The sequence below is a fragment of the Eptatretus burgeri genome, chromosome 14, assembly GCF_056783735.1.
Source record: "Eptatretus burgeri isolate ZD-2024b chromosome 14, Ebu_testis_v1, whole genome shotgun sequence".
Lineage (NCBI taxonomy): Eukaryota > Metazoa > Chordata > Myxini > Myxiniformes > Myxinidae > Eptatretus > Eptatretus burgeri.
This window is the reverse complement of record NC_140974.1, coordinates 66751011-66772769: the sequence shown is the minus strand read 5'-3', so window position 1 is coordinate 66772769 and position 21759 is coordinate 66751011. Positions and strand designations below refer to the sequence as shown.

The following is a 21759-nucleotide window of genomic DNA, read 5'->3' as shown; positions in this document are numbered from 1 at the left end:
ACTACTACTACTACTACTACTACTCCTGCGCGAACCTCCGTACGTCACGCACGTGGCGCTTGCACGAGCTCATTAAATATGCTCACATGACGCGCGTCCAATGAGCGCATGAGGAGGCATGACGTAACACTCACTGGCTCCACCCTCTGATAATTTTTTTTTGTCGAATTTACCTCAGAAAGATAAGAAGATATTTTCAGGTCCCCGTTGATGTTCTTGTCAAATGGACGGTTAATGACCCGACTGAGAGACTTGTAGCGAGTGTAGTCGATATTTAAAGCCTCCGTGAGGTGTCAGCGGAGCCCGCAGCCGAAGGGGACCAGCCACAAACGGAGACCGGCCACATCAGGTCGGAATTTATTTTTTCAAACTATCTTTGAAGTCCATTTGTGTAATCGATGTGTTTCTAATAACACGAGCCGCGCTTCCCCAGCGGCTGCCAATGGCTTCTCACACGGCTTCGATCACGTCACATGTCGTGAGGTCCGTTGGAATCACTATTAACATAATATTGTGCACTTCCAGATATGAGCCCCAAACGTGGCAGGTGGTGAGATGTGATCATAATAAATAAATCGAGAAGGGAAGACAATCGAAAAATTGCCATTTTCCAAGATGGCCGCCAAACTCACTTTCGAACTGAATGAAAATCATATTTCTGATTCGGTCAAACCCCACTAAATCGAGCTCGAGGATTCCGAATATGACACCGAAACCGACCTCAGATGACCCCCTTGGCCGCCATTTTCCAAGATGTCCGCCAAACTCGCCATATCAGGACGTGAGGCGACATTCTAAATCCGACTGAACGATATAATAAAGAAATTATAGTCGCCTTAGAGAACATGTCTTTCCACGTAAATAGGCACCAAAAATGTGTTAATCAGTTGATAAATGGGAAGGTTACAGTAATTTAATTGAAATGATATTGTGTTTGAGACTAAATTCCTATTAAATCCTTCAACAGTTCAAATTTTCCGTAACCACACTGCCCCATGGGTCCACGCGGTTTACTAATCATCCACGAATGGCCTTTTAAAATCAGGAAAATTTATGAGTCTGGATTACATCTTCACTCGGGAAATCACTTTTTTATTTTCCTATTTTTTTCATTATTTTCCTTTGTATCCTCTTATTACTATAAAAAACAAGGACAAATGTGTCCAAGAGCCGCGTCCTAAAGGTTTTGTCTTCACAAGAAGAAGAAGAAGAAGAAGAAGAAGAAGAAGAAGAAGAAGAAGAAGAAGAAGAAGAAGAAGAAGAAGAAGAAACCAACAACTACGCGGAGCTCTCTTGGACCCAGCGTTCGCAACGCGACGCCGCTAATAAATAAATAAAAAATAAAAAAAGATAAATATATAAATAACATCAACAACTTCCGATATTTCGTCACGTGCCTTGATGGAGCCAATAGCGAGACCTGTCATGGAGGCTCCTCGTTCATGACGAGAAAGTAGTGTATTTACGAAATTACAACACATTAAATGGAATAATCTTTGAATAGTAACGTGAACTTTTCGAAACTTTAAAGCAAATGTCCGAATATATTTAAAAGTTGATGATAGATGCTTTCAAAAGGCACCCTCAATGTGAGGATGTGTACAGGTGTTTAGTATTTAAGGAGATCTGGATCCTGTATGTAAAAGAGCCGAGTCCTAAAGGTTTTGTCAGCAGAAGCAGAAGCAGAAGCAGAAGCAGAAGCAGAAGCAGAAGCAGAAGCAGAAGCAGAAGCAGAAGCAGAAGCAGAATGCGGATAGGAGCTCTCCTCGAGCCAGTGCTCGCTACGCAAGCATGAAATGAACCAATTTTGCGTTTAACACTCACCGAACATTTTTGGTTCGCTCGAAATTTACTCAGTTTCAGTAAATCCTTCCACATAAAACAGGTTCCTTTGTGATATGTCGATTTCCTTTTCCTTTTCCGGAAAATCGCCACAAAATATTTTTTAATGGAAATTCCAAAGAGAAAATGTGTCCAAAAACGAGGTCAAACACATTTTCAAGCCCATACGCAAAAGTATGCGCCCAAAACAGTGCACTTCAATTGAATGAGACAAAAAGTCAAAAATCATACCTCCAAACTGGTCCAAATATACCGATTTTAAATACGATTTCAAAATTTACCTGAGATAAGCCGAATGTACAATATTCACTGTACATTTCGAGGCTCTGGGATCGATGACAAGAACGGAATTGGAGAAACCTACTCAATCACTACTTTGCACAGGGACAGTTGGCACACAGTGGCCAGTGTGACCACTCCTTGGCTTTTTTCACAAGATGTTGGCTATTCGTTGTTCACCTTGGCGGCTTGGTTTTCTGGAAGTTTTCTTGGCGTATAGGTTTTCTATTATCATCGCTTTTCCGAAACTTTGTGAATTTTTGGCTTTTTTCATTGGCTCACCTTGGCATTTATGAAAACTAGTGCGTGCCCGTACGTGCATGCCCGTACGCGCGTGGCCGTACGTGCAAAAAATAAAATCTTTCAAACCACGTGCCAGAAACAACAACCACACAAGCCGTTCCTTCGCTCTCGTAAACGACGACTGGATTGGGGCATTGTGTTTATCTCTAAATGCGCATAAGAAATCGAAAAATGATTAGAATACAGTAAGTCATCACTATCCGGAAGTAGTGCGTGCCCGTACGGAATGTTCACATGCATTCCACGAATTATCGCTTGCATTGAAGTAACAACGAATATCAAACGAAGAAGAAGAATTGTGACATCATCGCACCGTGTCCTGTCATTGGTTTGGTAAATAAATGGCCATAACTTGGGAAACAGCTGAAACGGATGAAGAAGAATGATATCAAACCTTGAAAAGGCACATACTCAGGTCCCCAGCGTCAATTGTGACGTCATATCAAACGAAGAAGAAGAATTGTGATGTCAATTGTGACGTCATAGCACCGTGTCCTGTCATTGGTTTGCTAAATAAATGGCCATAACTTGGAAACCACTTGTCCGATTAATATCAAACCTTGAAAAGGCACATCCACAGGGCCCCAGTAATATACCTGGCAAGTTTCAATTAGATCGGACCAGTGGTTGTCGAGAAACAGCAGTCACAGACAGGCAGACACACAGAGATTGCTGGAATTATCGATAGATAAGGAGTGGTCACACTGACAGTGGCGTGCACTTCACCAAGGCTTTCACGCATTTGCCGTGTCGACACTCAGTTCTACACGTGCACCAGATCAGTTCACGGCAGACAAGTAGTATACAGGCTATGTAATTCTGACAACTTGAATATTTCAGTACTGGATGCTGATGAGGTATATATGTGATCTATTTGCTCAACGAACACTGCACTTTCACACGTGCACTGGTCAATGTCCATGGTAGGAGGTTTCTTCCTTAGTTTTGACCGGTACAGGTTATTGAGGTTTACCAGGCAGGCAGTGTGGTACTTCCCGTCCATTGCTATTAAATCCCCTCCACTGGACAGTTTGCTGAGCAAACTATCGTCTGCTAACTCAGCGGCGATCATTCCCACTCTCCTGTCCACCTCCATTGTACTGAAATTACTCAGTGTTCCACCGTTCAAGCAGAAAAAGCAGACATCTGTTGCAATGCGCTGGCGCTTAGGCCTGCTTGGTTCTGGATCACCAGTTGCACACCGTGTCACTGGTCTCTTGTGCGGCCTGTTTCGTTCCCTGTCCAGCTTGGTGTTGTTGAACTTGAGGTCGCACGTTTTGTGCCACGATGCTCCATTCTCGACGAAAGCAGACAGATCATCCAGGTTGAATCTAACGTTACAGGTCAAGCATTGCAGTTTCCTGAACTCGCCAACATTTTGTAGGAAATTCATGTAGGTTTTCTTAGCAGCGTCTCGACCAGTGTTTCTCAACCTTTTTTGTCCCACGCCCCACTTTGATTTTCAAAAAAATCGTATGCTCCACCATGATTGGAGACACTACAATATATACTACATATGTCTTCAAAAGTCTTTGTTAAAACTTTATTGCAAATTTTATTCAATTGCTACTCACTTCAATGGGAACCCTGCCCTTGAAGCTGGCTGCAGATTTGTTTGATTCGAGGAACCAATTTTGTCAGTTTCAGCTTTAAATCACCACGTTTCGTGATTTCCAGTCAATTTCTCTTAGCTTGCAGCAAATCGGTAACAACACTAAATCCACATTCGACTAAATAAGATGATGGAAAATTTATCAATACTTCCCTTGCCAAAGTAGTCGAGTTTGGGTATTTCATTTCGCTCTCCTCAGACAGCCACATCATGGTTCCTTTGATCTTGAAAAGAGTTTTCACAGACTCATCTTGTTGCAACTCGCATAACTTCTCTTGGTATTGCTCTGGTACTTCAGATAAATCCACCAGAAATTGCTGAGTCAACCAAGAATGGAACTCTATTGCTTTCAAATCATGAAATCTGTCATTGAAGTCATTAACCAACATTTTCAAGTGGTCAACAATGACGTTCTTTGCCTCGTCAGTTACCTCACATTCTTTCAACCAATGGAATTGGCTAAAATTTCTTGACGATATGTTGCATCGGCACAAATCCAGAAATGTCACAAATCCAAATATCTTTGCTTTTGCATCACAGAGCGTCGCATTGGCTCCTTTGAGCTGCTTGGTTAAAGAACAAAGCTTCTCAAAAATGTCTCGTCAAGTAGCTCACGTAAGCTTTGCCGTCTGTGGTCAACAGGAGATTCATTTCAGGTTTGCCCTTCAAGAACTCGCTGAGAGGTTCAAACAGTTCCATAAATCTTTTGAGGCAGTTTCCCTTTGATAACCACCTTACTTCAGTGTGGAGCAACAATCTCACATGTTTTGCATTTTTAGCCTCACAAAACTTCTTGAACAGACGTTCACATTTGGCATTCGCTTTGATGGAATTGATGCATTTGATCCCAGAATGCAGTATCTCATGCAGTTCAGGGGAAATATTCTTTGCAACCAAGTTTTCTCTGTGGATAACACAATGCACAGCCAACGTGTTTGGATTGTCATCCTTCATTCGTTTTAAACATCCTGTCTTTTTACCCATCATGGCAGGTGCACCATCTTCCGCACATGATACAATGTTTGTTTTTAGGATTTCATTTTCATTCAAATAATTGTTGAGTTTGTTGTCGATATCAACTGCACAAGTGGTTGTTTCTAATGATTCACAAAACAGCATCTCTTCTTGAAACTCTTCCAGGTCAACATATCTCACGTATGCCAAAAACAGTGATTCACTTTCCCGTATGGTAGATTCATCGATTTGTAATGAGAACTTTCGTGATTTCAACATCTCAATAAGTTGTTCAAAATCTTGCCCCATCTCATCTATTCTGTTGCTGACTGTGCTATTACTCAGTGGCATTGCTTGGACATCTTTGTCATCCTTTTGCAGAACTGTTTTCAGAAAAACAGATATTGCGGGTTTAACAAGTTGTTCCCCAATCGTATGATTCTTCCCATTTTTTGCTATCAGCAGAGAAATTTCATAACTTGATTCAGGGCTGTAGTTTGAGCAGAAAATAATGAAGTGATTTTTGATCTATTCTCAAACTTGTATTTCAGAGATTTAAAATATTCCAATTTTTAATTGACACGGTTGGGATGTTTAACCCTCAAATGAGCTTCAAGACGACCGGCCTTTATTGATTCATTCGATAAAGCCTGTTGGCATAGTAAGCAGAAGGGTGCTCGTTCATCGTGTACAGCAGGTATAAATCCAAATTTCAAGAACTCCGCTGAGTTGACGAACTTTTTGTTTGCTTGGTCTGCTCATTTTGATTTAAACAGAGTAAGTAAATCTATGGAAAAATATGAAAATTGTTTTGAATGCCACAAAAGTTTGATAAAACAGTGGGTTTATTAGAAAATAATCGCAAATTAAAAAAAGAGGTGCAAAAAAAATACTACAGCTAGATATCCTTTTGTGGTTTCTGCATTAAGTAGCCCCATTACCCTGACCGAGTTTTAGGCGAGCTATCAGTGTGCTCGCGGACCCTTTGGGTCCAAACCAAATCAAATCGAGTTTGACCGAGTTAGAAAAAAATGAAAATTTTGAATCGTGCTTACCTTGTTAATTATCATTTCAAGTGTGTTTAATCATCACCAATATTGAAGTGAAAACGGGAAGGAGAAGAGGTAGGTGTGTTGAGTGCCAAAGGTACAGGTTTTTCCGGCCTATCTCGCCAATTTTTCAGTCAAACTCTCCTTCGCATAAATCATCGCTCGTGTCATCGCTATTGAGCATGCATCAGCGGAAGGAATTCCCCTTGACAAAAAGTGAGTCATAGTGACGTAACAGCGATGAAATGATGAAGGGCACGCCTTATCGGCGGATTGGCTAACAATGGCGCGGTGAAGCAGTTTTTAGTTTTGACGCTATGAGGCATCAGTCGCAGCTTCAAACTTTTGAAAATTTGAAAGTGCAAAGCTATGAAAGCAATCATATATTGATTCATTAATTCTGAATCCTAATGCCCCACCAAAATATTGCCATGCCCCACCTTGAGAAACACTGGTCTAGACCTTGTCTGTCCTTTGTTGGGCATTTGAGAGACTCAGACGTTTTCCGCTGGCAGATGATGCACTTCTTCCATTGGATGTCATCGATGAGACTCGGAATCTGGAAGTGTAATAAGTAATTTATTCAGTGCATAACGCAAACACAATATGGTAGACATGTCATGTACTACACAATATGTACTATGTTCGTTCTCAAGCTTATCATGGACCCCAATCCTCCACTGACTACCATCATCTACCCGAGTCCCGCACTGACTACCACTATCCACCTCAGTCCCCTTTCTACCACCATCATCCACCGCAGTCCCCCACCCAACCACCATCATTCACTGCAGTCCCCCAGCCAACCACCATCATCCACAGCAGTGACCCAGCCAACCATCATCATCCACTGCAGTCCCCCAGCCAATCACCATCATCCACCGCAGTCCCCCATTCTCAACCACCATCATCCACTGCGGCACTGCAGTCCCCCAATCAAAAAATGCCACTGACATCGCATCGGAATTCTGTGCTGTGTCGTGTGCACCGATTGAAAAATGAACGTGCATGAATTTGCCATATTTAGGATAAAAGCTCTCAAATAATCACTTTTTTAGAGATGACCTAATAAAACCAGTCTCGATGTCCGTACGTACGTATGTCCCCATTTTTTTCTTCCGATTTTCTTGATATTTGGTATGTAGGTAGATGTTGATGAGGGATGCACGACGGTATGACCCTTGACCCGATTGAAGGTCAAGGTCAACGTCAAGGTCACTCCAAAGTTGCGAAATCGTCCATTTTCAAAATCTATCTCCTCCGCCATTTATGATCTGATCTTCGAAATTCCTTCTGATTCTGATAATATGGAACAATATCTAAATTTGGTCAAGCCGGTTTTTTGAAATTCTTTCTGGTTATCGGGTCACATGTCTTCAAATTTGGAAAAAGCGTCGATGTGATCCGGTCAAAAAAAAATTTGCCTGATCTTGATGAAGCTTGGTAGGTAGGTAGGGGTCGATGAGTGATGCACGACGGTATGACTTTTGACACGATTGAAGGTCAAGGTCAAGGCCACTGCAAAGTTGCGAAATCGTCCATTTTCAAAATCTATCTCCTCCGCCGTTTGGGATCCCATCTTCGAAATTTCTTCGGATTCTGATAATATGGAACAATATCTAAATTTGGTCAGGCCGGTTTTTTTAATTCGTCCTGGTTATCTTCAAAGTTGGAAAAATCGTTGGAAAAATATCATCTGCCATTTATGACTCAGAAATGCGGTTTGATTTCTGAGGTCCAGTTTCTATGCTTTTGAAGACACATTGATCATAAATGTTCCAAATCGACCATTTTCAAAATCTATCTCCGGATAACTCAGAAATGTAGTTTGATTTCTGAGGTTTTCTATCCTTTTGACTCCCGGGCTTTCGTCTGTACGTTGAACCAAAAGACAAGACGACATCGAAGCCATTCTAAGCCGATCACAGATCCACATCGACAGAGCTTCAGAGATGACCGTCACCCCCAACCGGGGGTCATTTTTTAGTCCAACAGATAAAATCACTCACCTGTGATGAATCTTCCTCCATAACAGGATCAATATCGAATCCAAATCGTCGAAAATCATTTGATTGCATTCAAATCCCACCGAAAAAACAAACTTTTGACCTCCATTTTGTTCGAAAAAGTGCGCTTCCTCTATTGAAATCTGAAGCATTTTCGGGGTGTGCCCCATTCTTCCACCACAAAAGGAGAGAACCCCAACCATAATTTACGGTGAGATTAATTTAAAAAATAAGGCATTTTTTCGATTGGCTCCCCTTCCAGATTTATTTATTATGATCATATCGAAGCACCTGCCAAGTTTGGTGCTTATATCCGGAAGTGCAACATAAAATTATAAACAGACAACACAAATGTCGCACTTCACAAACATATCACATATCCATGTGTAAATCGCAATGAGGATGAAAAGTCCAGTTAAACACAGAAAAACGGACCGTCAACGGCGCAGTTTTATTGTGGTGGTGGTGGTTGTTGTGGCGTGTGTGCTCTTTTCGTGCACGATAAGACGATATTTTTGTCTTTCTTCAATGTTCTCCATTTGAAACGGTGAGCAACATCACTAAAAACTCCCTCATCGACACTTATCCCAATGTCACTGAGGATTCCGGAAACGGTTACATCTGCAGAACGCTCTTTCTCATAGCTGAAGCTCGTAAAGAGCCACTTGCGCTCTACAATGTCGCAGGACACTTTGTCACACCGAGCTGTCATCGAAATCGAGGTCTCAGGACGAAGTGTGAAGTATGATGAGTGATGACGTCACTGACGACTTTGCATCCAGGAAAAGAAGAACGGTGAAATTGTAAAACATCAATGATTGTTGTGTGCATGAGATGATATTTTGACAACATTACCGCACTGTCACATGAGCATACTGTCACATGACTACATTGTCACACTACCACATTACCACACTGCCACATGACATTACATTTCCACCTCACCGTATTACCACGCTGCCACCTCCCCACCTTACCACATGACCACATTTCCACACTACTCATGTCCATCTGGATGTTCTCCTCCGCTTCCCCTCAGTGAATATCTGAAGAATTTAATCTACAAGCCAAGTTCCCTCCCGACGGGCGATCTTGCTCCAAGAATGCAATGAGTTCTTTGAACCATACCTTTGATTTGGGCGGTGTATAGGTAAAAAAAAACCCTGGTTACGTGCACGAAGCAAAAACGTACCTTCTGCTTATCAGGGATGGATCCAGGATTTCTGTGGAGGGGGAGGGCAGAATATGTGGGAAGGCACCTTGGTGCAAAAAGGGCACCTGTATGCACGATTCAGCTCCGATATAAGTCCACAGGTAATTCTCGATACAACGAAATTCAGGGAACCGGCAGAAAAGTTTGAGGTGTTGATGGTTGATTATATCGAGCATATTCTGAAGGAAATCTCCGGGAAGGAGCATTTGAGACTTTGTGGTTTATTCATTAAAACCAGGTTCAGTGTAATGCGGGTTTATAACATTGAGACTGGTATTTAAATACTCGTGTTCCCGCAACTTGAAGGACTCGGCGTCGACAATGTGCCCACACTACCTGCTCAATGAAACACAGTTACTCGGGCTCATTCTTCAAGGACGTTTTGCGGAAACCATATTCACAGTTACCTCTGTGTTCACTTCCATGTCATCGTGGACGTGTAAGAGGGCGAGCCCGTTCATGCGGTGTTCACTCACAGTCGAGCGGACATACGTCTTCAACAGACTCGCCATTTGCTCTTTCGACCTCACAAGATGTCACACCAATTGTGCACAGAATCGTGAAAGCATCTTGTGCATGTTCTCATAGGCAGCAGCTCTGCTCATCGCTCCAGATGCGGATTTCGGACAACCTCCACCTCGCAACCTCAGCCTGAACTTCAGCCTCTCCTTCCAGATCCTTTTGATATGTTTTGTAGAAATCTTCTGTGCCCTCTTTCCATATATTGACCAAGGGTGTGGCATCTGCTCAGTACGATGGAACAAGGAGAGCCTTCATGGCTGTGCTGGTGAGACATTCAAAGTGGTAGTGCAGTTGTGCGAGAAGATGATCCAGGAACGTTATGACCGAAACTATTTTGTGGTGGTCCGATGGCGAATCGGCCACGATATTCACCCTCAACGTTTGCCGACTACGGCTTCGTGGCATGGAGGCTTGTACATCCACCTTCGCTGCCTGATTTTCTGCTTTCATGAACCATTCGTTGAATTTCTCATCAATCTCGTTTCGGGCAACACCGACCGTATTGATGACCGTTTTGACCACACCGTAGGCACTGATAACATCTTGATAACGGGCTGGCAAATTCTGGCTCAGAGTCTTGGTGTAGGCAAGACAAATGCAGAGTACCACCATGTCAGTGATGTAACAAGGAAATCCAACACAGGTGGAGGCCATTCAGCCCATCATGCCTGCACGAACACCACACCAACCCATCGACATAATATCCAAGGAAGAAAATGCAGAAAAATGTTTTTAATTAATGAAATAAAAAAAATTGTTTGTTAGGTTTTTTTGTTGTTTTGTTTTTTTGTAGTTTTTGTATTTTTGGGGGGTTCCCCCCCTTTTCTTCCCCTCAGGAGAGGGGGTATGGGCTTGGTTAAAAACACACAACATCAACCACACAACCCCCTTGACAAGACCCCCACCAACAGCACTCCATACGCATGCACACAATCAATACTCAAACTACCTAAAAGTCTTATCAACATCCCCATACCCCTCTATCTCCATAACTTCCAGGTACCCGTCTAATTCTAATTTAAACTTATCTCCTGTTTCTGTTGCCACGACCTTTCCAAGGAGACCATTCCATGCATTAACTACTCTCTGAGTAAAAGTCCCCCACCTTCCTGCCGTCTTAACTCTCCTCTTCTTTACTCTCAGACTATGTCCCCTGGTTCTATCACTGTTAACTCTGTTGAATAATTCATCTGCACTTATTTTATCTTCACCTTTCATTATCTTAAACATCTTTATCGTATCTCCTCGCAACCGCCTCCTTTCTCGTGTATAAACTCCTGTCTCCTTCAGCCCCTCCTCATAGCTGAGTCGAGCTAGGCCCAGAATCAATCCAGTCGTCCTATGCTGAACGCTCTCTCTGGCATATATGTCCTTCCTGAGTTGTAGTGACCAGAACTGCACACAATATTCTCGATGTGGGCCTCACTAAATTCCTGTGCAATGTTAACACCATCTCTTTTGATATATGATTGATCCCCTCCGAGTACAACCTAAAACCCTATTTGCTTTACCTATAGCTGCGTGGCACTGTGCTGCCTGTTACCTCCCGTATCTATTGCCACCACCAGATCCTTCTCCTGTGTGACACGCTCCAAAATTACCCCTTGCATCCTGTAATCTTTATCTTCATTTTTCTAATTTGAACCGAGTTATTGCAGCGCATAATTGCCCTGCTTGTTTGTACCTGTCACCACTGTTAGTGACATCTGAAGATATGTCTGCGAGAGATTCCTCATTGGCTTCGTAGTTGTCCATGAACTTGGCGATGACATCATGTCGTTGGACAAACCTGGTTAGTGCACATATCCACGAGTTTATTGTCGTTGCCATATCGTTTTACAGTTCATTGTACAAGATTAGAGCTTCGTTTTGGTGAATACTTGGAGATCATCACCACCTCCTCTGAAACATCCATGACGTTTTGATGAAGACATTTCTCATCAACTTTCCGAAGGCAAGTTTCAAACAATGGCTGTTGCAAAGAACATCCTGTGCCAGCTTGTTCTCCTTTGCGATGATGATGCGATGCGATGTTCTCCTGCTCCGTTCTTGGGTCCCCACATGTTTGATCTCGACACCAACCCAACTCCAACGGACAGCTTGATATGGGACTCTTGATGCCATTGGCAATTGCTTCTCTGTTGGTGCTTCCACTGACACCAATGAATCCCGTAAAAAACTTCACTGATTCTGTCATGATCGTCCACGAAACGGATGATGGCGGCGAGCTGTTCTTTGTTCGAGATGACCATTTTCTTGTCAGACGATGGCACGTAAATACCAGCATCATGGATTTGGTTTACGAGCTTATCAATTTCCCCCATCCATCCGTCTACGAATCGCAAGCAAACCTCGTATTTATCTCAATATATCTGATATTTTTCTGCACTTCGCTGCTTCAGCCTGCAGCTCCAACTCTTTCTTCTTCTTTGACCGTTGATGTCGTGGCATGATTTCTCACAAAAAAAATAGGCGACGAAATGGTCTTGCTGACAGAAGCTGTAACCGACCTCGAATCAACTGTGATGCATTCAACTCCAAAGAGCACCAATTAAAAAGGAGCAATTTGATTAATCGGTGGGAACGTGGCAGAAGGCACCTGACGTGAGGCTGGCTGACCAATCGTATCGCTTGTTACAGCCGGGAATCCAGTGGAGTGGCCGGTGCGCTAAATTAATTAACTAAATGGTGTCTGAGCTACAGCCACCCACCACCCTCCCTCCCAGATCTGCGCATGCTCAGAATTCAAAACACTTCACTGAACTGGAAAACGTGGGGTCAGGAATATTGTACTGTAAATGGTGAAGACTTGCAACACCCTCTACCACCTGGAGGCGGCGCTCCACGACTCACATTTACATAGCGAATTTGCGTCCCCCTCCTATCACACCCCCGAGACCACTGGCAAAGATAAAAACACCCCTAGACATTAATTGGGGTCATGTTGATCCTACGTAGCAACTCTGGATGTAATTAGCACAGAACTGTAGGATGAGTCGCACGACAAACAAACAAACACACACAAACAAACACACACAAACACGCAAACACCAGTCCGTGAGTTGTAGTCAGGATAATCAACCAAAATCACCACGTATAACATTTTAAAATAATTTTTTTTTTTAGCACTTTTCAGAATGATTTAATATTCACTTCATTCTCTTCTCGAGTTATTTATTGCCTTTGACCTCAAATTGCAGGAATTGGTGATTTTTGTCTGTTCAGTCCATATTACATTGGTGCCCAATTTGTTGGTGATCGACAGATCGGGTCATTATTGACAGTCATGTGCTTAGATATTGTGACGGTTCTGCGAAATCTGTCATCCCCCAAGGCAATGGCACACAACATATAGCGGTGCCTGAGATAGTTATGTCGTTATTATTCGTTTCAGATAATCCATTCCTTATTATATGTGCCAATATGCGTTGTGTGGGATAAAGCAGGTTTCCCCCCCCCCCACCCCATTGTTTTCCTATCTTGCTTCTCCGCATGAGCCTCTCCTTCATGTCATGCATATCACACGGTCAATTTGCATACACGTGCCAATTCCCATTTGAAACGTGTGCCCTTATTCAACGGCCACTTCACTTCAACCTTCACGGTACAACGGCCACTAAAGCCTTTATAAAAATCACCACACCATTGAAACATCGTCCAAGCTCTCTTTACATTCGCTATTGCCGCCTCAACCACAATCCACAACCACCACCACCAACGAACCACGATGCCATAGACTCAGCTACAAACGCCTCAACCACAGTCACCACCGACGACCACCACTCCCTTTTGGACCAACGGAATGAGGGAGCGTCGCATACCATTACCGACACTCGGACTCGGGACGTTCAGGCAACAAACTCGTCATCAGAAGGAACAGGAATAAGCAAATAGCAAAGATGGAGTCATCAGGGGGAACCTGCATCGGAATCTGGTTTCAGCTGCTGCTGCTCCACCTTCAAAACCATCCAGGCACAGCCAAGTGAGCCTTACACAAAATTTTCTCCAATAATTCACTTCTCCCTCGATGGATGGATTAAACAAAAGAGAAATAAAGAGTAAAAGAGATGAAAGAAAAAAGCAAGAATTAGAACGAACAAAGAGAAATATGGAAAAAAGTGTGAAAGGAACAAAGTTGTCGGGTGGAACCCGGATAGATAGATTTCAGCAGATACTCCCCAGGCTCAAACACAGCAACATGTACAAGCTACATGAGGTCAATCAGTGGGGAAGCACAGTCCACACAGCATGAGGATATGGTACAAACATAAAGAAACGGAATAGTCATCTGCATTGGGAGTCATCTGCATTGGGAGTCATCTACATTGGGAGTCATCTGTAATGAAAATACTGCATTGGGAGTCATCTGAAGGAACGCCGAATATGTACATACCAGGAAAAAAAGTAGAATGCTGGGTAATTCTTTCACTGGGTGTACTATCTGAAATGATGTAGAAGTAAAAGCTCCTACTGTGTTGTATTTTTCATAGAAGTACACCCTGATCACTTTGCCTCATTATATATTTAATGTGTTAACCACTTTAGCAGCATTGTGGAGGTGATGTGACAGTTGCCACCAATGTTGGATGAGATATTATTTGTTTTTTAAATTTTTAATGTAAAATATAATATTTTGTTGTTGATGATATTCATATTTGTATTTACCAGACAGAGACCATTTAATAAACACAATGGTGAGTGAGCCACTGGACTTGCCAGCAGAACAGTGTCCTGTTTCACAAGGCCACGAAGATGAAAGCTCATCTGATGAAGATGAAGCAAGTCACAGTTCTGGTGGTGATGACACCCAGGGGACCACAGGGTTGTATTGTCAAAGTGTCAGTGATGGGAATTTTCAAACCGTTTGTGAGAAAACAAGCAGTTTTTTAAGGAATTTTTTAATCCAGAAATTAAAAACAACAGAAAGCAACAATGTCGATGGTCGGAGTGAAATGTTCATGGACCAAGATGTTTCAGAGCCGAGACATCGAACGTCATCGTCCTGCCGGTGTCTCTTTCCTCGACTGAAATCCTCAGAGGAAAGCCAAAAGGAAATCGACGAGTTGCTTGCCTTGAGACGGCAACAAGCGGCTGCACGCTGGGGATTTGACTTTAAGGTGTGAGCAAGGCCTTCACCACAATAATACTGTTTTGATTTCTGGTCATCTATGTAGACCTGCTTCCTTCTATTTTGTCTCTGCTACTTGATTTGCTTTTCATCCTTCCTGCAACTCTGAAATAACAATGAAATGAAAAAAAATTGTAATGTGAATTTCGTCATCTTTGCAGGCTGGTCGTCCACTGCCTGGTCCCTGGAATTGGGAAGCTGTGCCATCGTGCTCAATTCCATCCTTTTATCACAGCAGATGTATCTCTCCTCCATACGTAAATGGTCTGCTGATGTATGTATGAGAACAATCACTGCAAAAATTAAAACATATAAAAACTTGCCCATCACAATCATCACTTTTCCTTCATCATCAGTTGAGAATAATTAGAGAATTCATTCCTCTGTTGTTATTAGTTTGTTTTCAACGCCTTTATTAAGCTTCTGGCAAGTTATGATGGGTTACAAGCCATTCTGCATCACTGTGTGGTTTTGCTCCTGTACATCACTGTGTGTTTTTTTTTGTCATTTCCTTCATAGCGTGGATAATTAGAAAGCACAAAGTGAATTCACAATGGGCTGTGCTCGGAAGAACCTGTGCAGCTCCATTCAATGCTACAGAGTGCAGCATAAGTCGGATGCCATTCGGGATTTATAATGTTGAATTCTTACGTACACGGTCCATTGTGCGTGCTGCTCTTACTCCGTGGAACTGCTCGAGTGGTTTTTTTATTTGTATGTTTTGTTTTGGGGTTTTTTTCCCCAACTGCTGAGATCAATGAGATTTGTCTCTGGGTAGTTGCTGACTTTCACCATACCCCTATATATTGATGAGTTATGCACGGTGATGCAAGAAAGCATCTTGTATTTTATTTTTATATTATTTTCAGAAGATGTTTTGAAATAGAAGAAAATTTTTTTGCAAAATAAATAATCTTCTTTTTATTAAAAAGAAAACACTTGCACATGTTATTTTCTGTGTGAAGGACAAATGTGTTGAATGTAAAAGAGATACTGAACAAGTATGGTAAAAATTATAATTTTTGATTTAGATTTTTGTTTTTAACTTTATTTAATATTTATTTTAATTTATATGAATTGATTTTTTAATTTTTTGGGGGTTTATTGTTTTTTGCTTAATTGTGATTTATATTTATATTTATATATATATATATATTTTTTAATTTATTGTGATTTTTAGGTCATCTCTACCGAGATGATCTCATAAAGCCGGACCAAATGTACGTACGTCCGTAAACAATTTTTCTTTCCGAACTTGGTGAAACTTGAATGTGGGTAGAGGTCGATGAGTGTTGCACAACGATATAACTTTTGTCCGGGTTCAAGGTCAGGGACGAGGTCACGAAAGTTATAAAAATCGCCATTTTCAAAACCTATCTAGTCTGCCATTCTACAAGATATTCGGCAACTGTTTATTGATTATGATAGTAAAAAATATTATCTTGTATCTAACTGGACAGATTTTTGAATTTCTTTCCCGTTTGGCCGCTACGTAACCTGGAAGATGGTCAAAAACACCTCCCGGTACAGAGAAAACTTTTTACTTCCGATCTTGATGAAATTTGGTATGTGGGTAGAGGTCGATGAGTGATACCCAACGACATATTTTTTCCCCGGATTCGAGGTCAGGGTCAAGGTCACGAGGTCACGAAAGTTGTGAAAGTCGTCATTTTCAAAACCTATCTAGTCTGTCATTTTAGGAGATATCTGGCAACGGGTTCATCGATTATGATAGTAAAAACATTATAGAGATGACCGTCACCCCCACAAGGGGGTAATTTTTGTTTTCTTTTTTAGGTTAATTGTGATTTATTTTGGTTAATTCTTATTTATTTTTGCTTAATTGTGATGGGGTTTTTTTGGGGGTGTATGGTGGGAGGGTGGTTAATTCTGATATTTGTTTGGTTAATTGTGATTTATATTTATATTTTATTTTTGGTGAATTGTAATTTTTATTAATTTTTTTATTATTTTTTTTGATACTCCGATAATTATTTCCAACATTGCGAGATGGATTAAATCCTTTATTGTTTAAGTCTGTTTGAAATCTCATCTGGCACTAACCTTGTGTGTATCCTTTCTTTGTGAGTCTCCAAGATGATATTTTGATGCAGTTCTACTTGGAACAGCTTTCTTGAGCTGAATACTTTGGCATAAGTATTTCTATTGTTTTGGAAAGAAAAAAAAAATTTAAATCAGGTTGTTGATGCATTTATTTTTGGTGTTAATTTGTTTTATTTATTGCTTTATTTATTTGTATTTTAAAACATTCATTTATGGAACCTTTTATTTCATCTGTACACACAAATGTAATTTTGAATCCACTCCTGCCAACTGTGTGTCCCGTGTACACACCTCATTCAGAAACATCTCCTGCCCATCCACCTTTCCTTTTTCTCCTCACTCTCACCCACACTTTCTCAGTTCTCCTTCTTTCTCTGCCTTATCATAATTTTATTTTTCCGAATTTCTCTCCACTTCCCCACCTAAACATAAATATATAAGTGACCACGACCGTAATTACTCCTGTGCTCTCTGATGGGTTTTAATTTTTTTTGAAACGCATGATGTTCCCTAATATTTTGCAGCATTATAGAATGTATTTTATTCATGAAAAATTATCTTTTCTCAATGAATACCTTCACATGTATCCTTATGGGATGCATGTGGCTACAATGTCCCTTCGGCCCATGACTGCGATGTCCCCCGGTCTATTCCTCTGGTGAAGATATTTTTTAAATGTTGTCATATGAAAGTTTGAGGATAGTTCATATCCTTTTCATAACACTGTGGATATTTGCTTTTGATGCTTTGTCTTTTCTTTTGTGAAATGTGGCCTCAAATTCTTACTCATGTTATAGGTATTTGTTGCTCAAGTTTGTCATTGAAATGTTTTGGAAAAGTAGAATACCAGGCATTTGTTTAATGTTGCATCATCATGAGTTGCATCATTTTGTTGTTTGTTTTTGCAGAAACACTTTTCTGCTTGGAGTTTGTGTTTCTTTTTGTAAACATGACTCCGAATTCGAATGGCTCTCTTTATTGATGAGCATTGGCATAACTTGTGATTACTGTATCACAGTGCAAATACATTTGAGATGCCTGAAAATCTCTTATCTATTTTCTTTTTTGATTCCTTTATCTTGACAAGATTGAGACTAATGGAAGAGTGAGATGAGAGAGGGTATGGATTGACAGTGAGAGAGTGTGACGGCAATCAGATACAATAAGCAAGTGAATTAACAAACAGTTAAAGAGACAGAGGAGAGGAGTAAACATTGTAACCTGGATGTAACACTGTTGTGTTAATGGCGGGAGAAAAGATTGTGGGTATGGATGTGGAATGATACGAGGTGTTGGTGCAATCACCTTCATGAAGCCCTTGAGGGAAGAGTGGAATAGAACAGCCTCTGTAAGGCGATTTGTTTGAAAAGGAGAAAAGGAGATTTGAAAAAAAAAGGAGCAAAGAAGTGGAAATGGGCAATGAGCCTGGTTGTCGGAGTTGAACCGGAACTGGGTTGCTGAAAGAACAAGGACATCCTTAAGTTGCCAAGAAAGGGTTGGAAGGCGAAATGAGAGCAGGAGTAGTGAGTGGAGAAAAGCAGGCCACCGAACTGCCTATGATGTGAGAGAAACAGACCTTGTGTTTCAACCTCATCATGGGAGATTCCAAAAATATTTAGAACCTTCGTTTCTTCAGATTCCAGGAGAGATATTTGATGCTGGAGTATCAGCCAATAGTGGAGGGCAGTACTCCATTTATCTCAGACATAGCTCCTGTAGGCAGTGCGGCCTTTTTTTTCATGGAATGACAAAGGATTCCCAGTCTACAACTGGCTTTGGAGACCAACTTTGCGATGTGATAAGACCAGGTCTGATCAAATTTCAGGTTTTGTTGCATCATCCCAAATAATTTTGATAGCATCATGTACGTAGCAAACCCTTAACTATCACAGTGGTTACACTCCGGGAAAATAGTGATATTCAAAACTGCAATAGGTTACTGGTTACTGGGCTTCCAGAAAATATATAGGAAGGTGGGCGGCAGCCAAAAATATGCACGAAAAATTTAATTGAACATGTAAAATAAACATACATCAGCTTTATGATGCAGGAGGATGAAGTCTCTTGCTGTGATGGAGCAGATTAAAAGTGATTAAACTTCTCCCCTTGCCCCCACCAATCCTCCCCTTTTAATCCCTTAAATCGTTTTCCTTTGTAATCTGTCAGCTGTGTGTCTTTTAGAAATTGTTCTGCAGCTCCATGAATACACAAATAATTAAAATTAAAAGAATCATTTTTGTATATCGTTTTACATTTCGGTGACATTTCATTATTAATGGTTCACAAAACAAGCTCAAATGAGCTAAGATCCTCGTCGTGATGACGTCATAAAAACGAATATGACGCCATTGTGATATCTCAGATTTGCGATAAATTATCTGTACTAATGCCCGGCTTGATTCCCGCAAACAAAATTCAAACAGCTTGCCTAGTTTCGGAGATAATGGTATTGGCGATTTCCATTAGCGGCGATATTACAATGTCAACTTTTTTCTTGGAAGAATTTGCAAAATCAGAGATGGTTACTGCCTGCGCGTGGGCTTTCTGCATATACATGGCAAGTTTCACGAAGATCCGATGACAACTCTGGGTTGTGAAACAAAAAATATCAAAAAATAGGCATAACGTCATTAAAATTGATATGACGTCATAGTTGTGTATCATATGTGCAGTAATTCATCTCTGCTAATGCCCTGTTTGATTCCCACGAACAGAATTTAAAAAGCTTGCCTAGTTTCGGAGATAATTTTTTCGGAGATTTCCATTAGCGGAGATATTTTGACGTCATAACTTTTTTCCTCAGAGGAATTTTCAAAATTGGAGATGGTTACTGTCTGTGCGGGGTATTTTTACATGTATGTGCCAAGTTTCAGGAAGTTTCGATGAAAACTGGAGGCTGTTGTGAAACAAAAAAGTCCACAAGAAGAAGATGAAGAACAACAACGTGAGTAAGACTTAGAGATCCTCCACGAGGATCGAAAAACAACAAAAGGCTCATGTTGTGAGATAACCATTCATGAGTTCTTATCAAAGATGTTTGTGGGCACCATGACAATTCAAAACGGGAAAAGTGTTAATTCTGTCTGGTTGTCAACTGTTTTTGATGGGTCATGGCATGAGGTTTAATTGTGACATCACGGGTGGAAAATTGTCATTTTTTTCATCAATTGTTATGTTTCTTGTTCCTCAATAAGTTTTAGTGAGCTCATGTTTGGTTTTAAGCCTGGTGTTGGCTTATTGGTTTAAGGTGGCTGGCTTGGGACCTTCGGGTCCTGAGTTCAAACCCCCTGTTTTCTATTGAATTAACATCAGGTGGGGTTGACTCAGCCTATTGTCCTCCTGAGGTTGGTGAAATGAGCACCAGTGTATTGGGGTGATAACCATTTGGGGTAACCTGTGTTGGAGTGGTGACCTGTCCAAGACTGCATTCCTTGGCAGCCTGATGTGCCTTTATGGCATGAAAGGAATGGTGTTGTTCACTGCTTCTTCCCAATTCCATTTCCAGGGAGTGCATGACTCCATCACTGATTGCGGAAGGGAGTACTCAGTTTTTACTCCATTTGTTTGTTTCCTTTCTTTCTTGTTTCTCCCGGTAATATCTCGGCAATCCTTTGAGCTAAGAAGCTGAAATTTGGGGACAAAAGTGCAGATGTGCTTTGGCCAAAACAGCATTTTAAAAATTATTTTGTTAATCAGTTAATTAATTAATTTATTATTATCAATTAATCAATTACTTATTTATTTTCTTTCTCATCTGGGCAATATCTCAGGCACCTTTTGAGCTATGAAGCTGATATTTGGACACAACAGTGAACACAATATTTGGCTATTAAGGGTATTTTTGATTTATTGAGGAATTAATTGATTCATAATTTTCTTTCTTGTTTGTCCGGGCGATATCTCAGCTATCCTTTGAGCTTGGAAGCTGAAATTTGGGGACAAAAGTGAAGATATGCTTTGGCAAAGTATTAAAAAAACAATTTTGATTAATGACTTAATTGAGAATTACTTATTTATTTTGTTTCTCATCTGGACAATATCTCAAGCACCTTTTTAGCTTGGAAGCCGATATTTGAACATAACAGTGAACAAGTGATTGGGCTGCAAAGGATATGTTTGATTTATTGATTGATGTATTGATCGATTAATTCATTTTTTGAAGAATTACTGAATTTTGAAGTTACAGATTTGGATGAAACGGTGGTGGTTTTGGTCTGCTCTTAGCCAATTCATTAGTAAATTAATTATTTTACGATTATTATTTATTTATTTTAATTATGTAATTAATCAATCCATGATTGTACACCGCTCCCTCCAAATTCCGAAGTTTCTGGCACCGGAGTTTCCCCGGCAATGTCTCGTTCTGGAGAATTTGTTATTTATTTAATTGGCATAGGGCGGTGTACTTTGAATGCACCTCTACTTGTTTTTTTCTATTATGTTTGGTTCTAACTTTCAAACGACAGTCTGGCTATGTTGCGATTGGAAAATCTGAGCACTGGCCTTTTTCGGCCCAAACTGAAAAACTTTGAGATTCAACATGGCAATCAAGAATCCGACGTTTTCTTATTGTTTTTATTCCTCATTTGCAAATCTTTATGAATATACAAGTATTACAATGCAAATTGTTAAAAAATCAATTTCTAAAATTGCTTTTGTGAGATGTTAAAATGATAAAGCATTATCTAACAGCCAAAGGATAGGGGAGAACAGTGTGTACGTTTTTAAGGAATATGTTTGACACATTCATGGAAGAAATCTTAAGAGAACAACTTTGGCTCCTCATG

General features: G+C 40.8%; 1 protein-coding gene across 3 annotated transcripts; it reads left to right on the top strand.

Moving 5' to 3' along the window:
- Nucleotides 1–159: 159 nt before the first annotated feature.
- On the top strand, nucleotides 160–18034 carry LOC147013506 (uncharacterized). 3 transcript variants are annotated; one of them, XM_085855350.1, is made up of 5 exons: nucleotides 160–349; nucleotides 14449–14574; nucleotides 14818–14897; nucleotides 15070–15182; nucleotides 15428–18034. In XM_085855350.1, the coding sequence occupies exons 2-5, from the start codon at nucleotides 14472–14474 to the stop codon at nucleotides 15438–15440; spliced, it is 309 nt and encodes a 102-aa protein (XP_085711476.1). In that variant the 5' UTR covers nucleotides 160–349; nucleotides 14449–14471; the 3' UTR covers nucleotides 15441–18034. The 3 variants fall into 3 exon arrangements, 2 of the variants coding, with proteins under 2 accessions (XP_085711476.1, XP_085711475.1); XM_085855349.1 differs by having other exon boundaries at nucleotides 14449–14577; XR_015051344.1 differs by having other exon boundaries at nucleotides 14453–14897.
- Nucleotides 18035–21759: the final 3725 nt, after the last annotated feature.